This window comes from Mastomys coucha, unplaced genomic scaffold (genome assembly GCF_008632895.1).
Source record: "Mastomys coucha isolate ucsf_1 unplaced genomic scaffold, UCSF_Mcou_1 pScaffold5, whole genome shotgun sequence".
NCBI lineage: Eukaryota > Metazoa > Chordata > Mammalia > Rodentia > Muridae > Mastomys > Mastomys coucha.
The window spans coordinates 68,654,630-68,661,220 of NW_022196911.1; the positions used below are offsets into that span (position 1 = coordinate 68,654,630).

Sequence of the window (6,591 nt, forward strand, 5' to 3'; positions counted from 1 at the left end):
CTGTTGAGCTGCCAGATTTTTCATTTCTCTTTTGCAATGATTGTAAAAGCCTCATGTCATTTTTAAAAAAAATACACTCAGATTTTACACCACCCGTGTGTAGTCAGTTTGTCAAAGCCGAATCCCGTGCCCACCTGGCCAGAATCCCTCATCCCGCGGAACAAGGGGCCCCCCGCGAGAAACCCCGGTCCGTGGCAATGGCTCTAATTGGTGGTGTGAACCTGGGGGAACAGATTCTAAAAGTGAGGTAGATTAAAGTCTCATGCAATAGCCAACTTTATTCAGAGCATCAGACAATTTACACTCAGAGGGTTAAAAAGACTCACTTGAGTGAAGGGTACAATCACAAGGGCAAGCCACAGGTGGTGGGCAAGCTGAACATGGCAAAACCATGTTTTTCTGTAGGGGCATATAAACAAATACCAATGGACAGTTGTAATGAATAATGTAAACCAAACCACTCCTGTCCACAGCAGCTGGGAGGGGCACGCAAGCACATTCCAAGCACAGTTGCATGGTTTTGAAGAAATGAGGTCAAAAGACTCTCGTCTTGTTTGTTTGGCGCTTTCTGACAGCTCTCAGATTCCCCCTCCCACAACCCCATTCTTGGACCGGTTCCACCATTGTTCCCTGTATCTCTCTGTAAGACCTTTCACATGCATGATGCTTTGAAGATTAGTGCTTTAGTGTAATTTACCCTTTTATGAAATTCTACTATGATGTACATTCCTCTCCTTTGATTGAGCAATTCCCCCAAAGAACTTAGTCTTACACATTTATATGCTGTGCACTCTAAAGAACATGAGTTTTCAAAACGTTTCTCTGGGTTGGGGATTAACCCAGCTCCTTACATATGCTAGGCAGATACTTTCTGCCTAACCCAAGAACGGAGTTTTATGAAAACCTAACTATAGATGAAGGATTTACATATAAAGAGACAGACCCACCATTTCCCCCCAAGTCTAGTTGTGACAGGTAGGCACCCTAAATCCTTACTTTCTCTATGTACTTTTTGTATACTCCAGTTTTGTTTGGCATGGGAAATAGATTAATTTTTTTCTCCTTTATTTTTTATGCGTATGGGTGTTCTTGACTGCATGTATGCCTGTGCATCACATGCATGCAGTACCTAAGAGGCCAGAAGAGGGCCTGGGGGTTACAGACAGTTGTGAACTACCATGTGGGTGTTGGGAATTGAAACCAAGTTCTCTGGAAGAGCAGCCACTTGGAGCTGAATTTTATATATTCTCCAAATGTGGGCTGAGAAAAATTTTCTTGATGAGAAGGCCTCAAAATAGAGCCTGCCTGGCTTCACTGGCTACTTAGGTTCAAAAGTGTCCATAGATTTTGGCTGTAGCTCCGGCAGACTGCCCCCGCCTTCAGAAGCATCTCAGCTCTCCCAGCTTTGAATCCCTATTGGTGGTTGTATGGGGGAAGGACCTGGCTTTCCCCCTTAGCATCTTCCTACATAGACTCATAGACGGCAGGTTCTGGGCTTCGGTGGAAACCCAGTTTTCACACTGTACGGCTGGTCCTCCAAACATGGGGCAAAACCCTCTTACTGCATGATGTTCCCTCTTCTTTGCTTCTTCTTCCTAATTTTCTCACTTAAAAAAGAAAGCTGGAAGCTGGGTGGGGTGATGCATGCCTTTAAGCTGAGACAGGTGGATTTTTATGAGTTTGAGGCCAACCTGGTCCAGGTAGCCTTATATATATTCCAGGCCAGTCAGGGCTACATAGTAGGACCTTGTTTCAGAGGAGGTGGGAAGAAGAGGGGAGAGAGTGGAGGGAGGAAGGGAAAGGGGAGAAGGAGAGGGAGAGGAAGAAACTTGGGACTGGGGTTGTAGCCTGGTGGTGGAGGGTAAGGTTAGCATATGCCAGGGCCTGGGTTTGATCCCCAGCACCTAAAAGCAAGCAGGGAAAGAAATAGCTGACATTTCAGTGACATTCTTAGAGGGATCAGACTGTGACTCAGTCCATACAGTGTTGGAATTATTTTTCTATTTCCCATTCCTGAGTGCACACAATTGCATTTGTATGCTAGATGCTCTGACCATGTGATTCACTGTGGCTCTCTAGGTTACTGGTTCTTACAAATGCTAGGCAAGTGTCCTAACAGCGAGTCACACCCCCACCTTTAATTGTGGAGTTTTAAAACCCCATTGAGGGCTTGGAAGATATCTAACTTGGTAAAGTAAAGCACAAAGACCTAAGTTTGGCTTGCTAGCATCCAAAACAAGCTGGACCCCGGGAAAGCTGATGTAGATGGGGGCTATGCATAGAGCTCATTGGCCAGGTAGCCTAGCCAAAGACTGGTGGGCTCCAGTTTTAGTGAGAGACCATGTCTCAAAAAATAATGTGGAGGCTGATCAAGGAAGACACCTGATGTCAACTTTTGGCCTCTACATGCACATATTGCACACGTGCACCCTGCTCACATGCATGTACACATTTGAATAAGTACATACACCACACATGTTTATACATACATACATACAAGGCCCCTCAAGACTCAGTATTGACTGCCAGAAATAATGGACTTAGCCTGGGAGTGGGGTAGGGCTAAGCATGGCATTATATAGATGCCTTTCTGGTGGCTTCACATCTGCAGTGCTCTAGCTGGGACCAGTAATGCCCTACCACTGGGAGCTTTTCATACACGCAGAATATCAAGGTCTGCTCTAGATTCCATGAATTAGGAGCTGTACTCATATTTTATAGCCGAAATCTGGAAGCATTTACAGCCTTAGGCTGGTGGTTCTGCAACCTGACCGTATCTCAGAATCTGTAGCCTAGATTGGTTTCATCAGAGGGTCTAGGACTGTGTCTCACAGTTCCTTCAGAGTGACTCAGGCTATTGTGATGACCTACACTAAGTAAAGAATCCTTAGTATGGATTTTCTGTCCCATCAAAGTTGGATTTTCTGTCCCTCAGCTAATCGAAAGTTAGAGATTAGAATCATGTTTTCCTTTTATGGTGTTTGATATTGAACCCAGGGCTCTAACCATGTTAGGAGTGCTCTACCACCAAGCCATGCCCTAGCTTCCAAAGTGAATCTAATTAGAAAGTATACTGAAGCAAAGCAAAACAAACCCTTTTGTTATTATCTTACTTTTAATTCCTTTTTGGGATGAGGGTCTCACTATATAGACCAGGTTGGTTTCTAACTTGTGATCCTTCTGTCTCAGCTTTCTGAGTTCTGGAGTTACACTGCACCCAGGTAATGATATTTTTTAGAATGTAGAGATAATATTGGATAGGGGATTAAAATCTTACTGAGACACTGGGTTTACATCAGTCAACTGAAGATAACAAACACATCACTTCTTCCTGGACCCAGGTATCTCATGTATACAGTGTGAACGGCTTAGACTGCACTCGTATAGCAAGGATGGCTTAGTGTAGGATCTATGGATTGTAGAGATTCCACAGATGACTCAAATAGTAGTTCTAATGATGCTTGTTAATGGATGTTTACATTTGCCCCTTAGGATCCCTTATCTGTGCTATAGCTATGATGCTCAGTTTAGGGTTAGAACTCATAACAATACGGATGAGCAATCTCCCAGAAGTCTAACTGTGGTCATAGAGGGACAAATGACTGGGATCTAGAGCAGAGTCTAGACAGCCAGACTGAATCTCTGACCCATGAAGCTTCTGGCCACAGTATAAAGAGCAGCAGTAGAGGGACCTGTCCCTTTGCCCTAGGGATTCTAAAACAGTCTCTACCTGCCACCAGGGGCTACATGGTCTCACACAGATCTCCTGTTTCTGACAGGTCTGGAGGTTGAAGAATCCACTGTCTATTCACGCATGATCCAGGCAGCTGCACAGCAGAAAGACACCCATCTCACCATCACTCCAACAGTGCTGGGAGAGAGGCACCTGCCAGACCAGCTGGCCTCTGTGACTAGAATCTCCTCCTCTGATCTTTCCCTGGGCCATGTGACCCGGGCCCTATGCAGAGGCATTGTTCAGAACCTGCACTCCATGCTTCCTTTCCAACAGCTCAAGGAGTGGGGTGTGGAACGTGTGGTGGGGAGTGGAAGTGCACTGTCCAGGAATGAGGTGCTGAAGCAGGAGGTCCAGAGGGCATTTCCTTTCCCAGTGTGCTTTGGGCAGGATGTTGATGCAGCCTTTGGGGCAGCTCTGGTCATGCTCCAGAGAGACCTCAGTCAGAAGGAGCCTTAATTCAGCAAACTCTTTGGCTAAAGAGTTTTGGGAATCTTACCTAATTGACAATGTCAGCATGATCTCTGGGTTGTCCTTTTCCGGGACAGTTCTATGGGCAAACTGTAAATTATACTTGATCTCGAGGTACTATCTAGACTGACTGATGAAGATCTTACCTTCAGGACACATGATAATCATATGGCCAGGAATCTCTAACCAGACCCCAAACCAGTACCTTCCAAGAACAGGCTCTCCTGAGAGCTGATTGCAAATGCAGATGTGGGAGGTAGAGAGAATGGTGGAGGAAAATGGGAAGAGGGAGAAGAAGAGAGAGACAAACAGCTTCTCAGTCACTGGGTTTGACTGTGATTCATTTGTAGACAGAAAGAAAAGAAAGATGACGTATGTAGCCATGGCGCCAAGTAAGCAAAGACCTGCTTATGCCCGGCTTTTGGACTGGTCCAGCTTTGAGTCAGAGGCACTACTGGAAAACTCTTCCCTGCCAGATTGTAGCAGGGGGCTGGAGGCCCCTTTCCTAGTCTTGGGGAAATAGAAGGCGCCTTACTTAGTTCAACAAGCTCTTTGGCTAGAGGAATGCTGAGAATCTTATCTAACCAGTCAGTTTGACAACACTGTCAGTTGAAGGGAACAGCCATAGTATGTTCTCCAGTCAGAGACCAAAGGACATGAAGCAACACACCTTGGAGAAGAAAGCCGAGGTCTGTGTGTTTGCCTTGCCATGTGCTTCTGGGTAAGTGCTGCACCATGGCTACCCTGAGTCCTCTCAACACAGCTGGCTTAAAGGCACATCCCAGAGAAGGAAAGGCAGCTGGTATGAACAGCTAAAGGGACCACAGAGCACTGTGAGGAACACCGAAACAGACTGATTTCAAGATGGCAAGAAGGCGTCAGCCCTTTTCTATGACTGTGTCTCCCTAACCCCTGCCACAAGGGGTGACCAGTCTCACGAGAGAACCATTATCTCACAGGTCTCTTTCTCCATGGTGAAGATCTTGCTGGCCTCTGGTGGTTCAGGCCCAGTAGAAATGTCCTGTTCGAATGGGCATGCATGTAGCGTCAGAGAACCAGCAGTCTTCCCATGTTACCATACCTTCAAGGAGAGAGTCACCATCACTGTGTCTACTCCTAGACTCCTAAAGGACCCACAGCTCAGGGGCAGCTGTGACTTTTGGGGGAGAAACCATGTCAACTCTTTGTAAGAGTCATTTCATAAGGTATGACCCCTTTGATGAATTTACCTTCCACTGCTGGCTCAGCTAACTGAATAAATTTCATTTTTCCAGAGTTTTGTCCCTTTGATGAACACATACCCTTCTGTTTGGGGGGAAGCTGACATGACTGACATGGCCGCAGGAACCCTCATGGGTAGACATAGTGGCACATGCTTTTAATCCCAGCACTTGGGAGGTACAGGCAGCTGAATCAGTATATTCCAGGTCTGCATAGTAAGCTCCAGGAGAGCCAGAGATGCATAGACCCTGTTTCAAGACAGACAGACAGAACACAGACAGACAAACCTGCGTTCCCCAGGGCAAGGATGCACATCTTACATAAGTCAACCAGGTTTCCCTTGGACAGATGAGTTGGGACATCATGTTGCAGCCCTTGGGGAAGGCTTATGAGAGAGGAAAGGCTAGGGGTTTCTAAGTAACCTTGTCAGCTGAAGGAGCAGTGTTCTAGAACCTCTTAGCTCTCTAAGGTGCAGATCAAGATCTTGAGTTGCTGAGATGGCTCAGTGGGTAAACAAGATTTGCTGCCAAGCTCAGTGGCTTGAGTTTTATCTTTAGGATCCACATTGTCCTCTGACCTCCACACCTGTGCAGTGGCACACGCATGTCCTGCCCCAAATAAATAAATAAATGTAATATGATGATGATGGTGGTGGTGATGCTGCTGCTGCTGCTGCTGCTACTGCTGAAAGGTGAAGATTGGGATGGGTATTCTTTAAGCCATAGGGCCAGCATGGCACTAGAAGTCTAGCCTTTTCAGGCCACATATCTGCTGTACCCCAAGGGCTGAGCCTTGGAGTTCAAGCTTGCTAACTAAATGTCTTGCTGCTGCCTCCCTCACACCTAGTGGAGGTAGGGTTGAACACATAGATCAGGGCCTCTTCTGTAGCTTGAAGTTATGACCCGCTCGCTGCTTCAGCTCTCGTTGCTACAAAGTGCCAGTGGGTTGGAAGCCAGCTTATTCCTCCGATGATGAATTAGGCTGCTGTTAGCATCAGGCTGGACATCAGTGCTCTAGTCTGAGGAGCACTTATGGGTTTTTTTTTTTTCCTTGTCTGATTCACCCTGGCTGGGGAACTGTAAACAGAAGTGTGCCTGTTTTGAGGAGGCATCTTTGCCACACTCTTCTTCTCGATGCCCACGTGATTGATTGGTGGTGCTCCAGGT

The 6,591-nt window shown here is 46.5% G+C and overlaps 1 protein-coding gene across 1 annotated transcript in view; it reads left to right on the plus strand.

Annotated features, from left to right (window-relative positions):
* Positions 1-5,479, plus strand: part of Shpk (sedoheptulokinase) — a 27,329-nt gene extending 21,850 nt beyond the window's left edge. Inside the window, exon 7 of the mRNA XM_031355170.1 lies at positions 3,780-5,479. Coding sequence (XP_031211030.1) covers positions 3,780-4,192 — 413 coding nt within the window. The 3' untranslated portion in view covers positions 4,193-5,479. The remainder of the gene's footprint in view (positions 1-3,779) is intronic.
* The last annotated feature ends 1,112 nt before the right edge of the window (positions 5,480-6,591 follow it).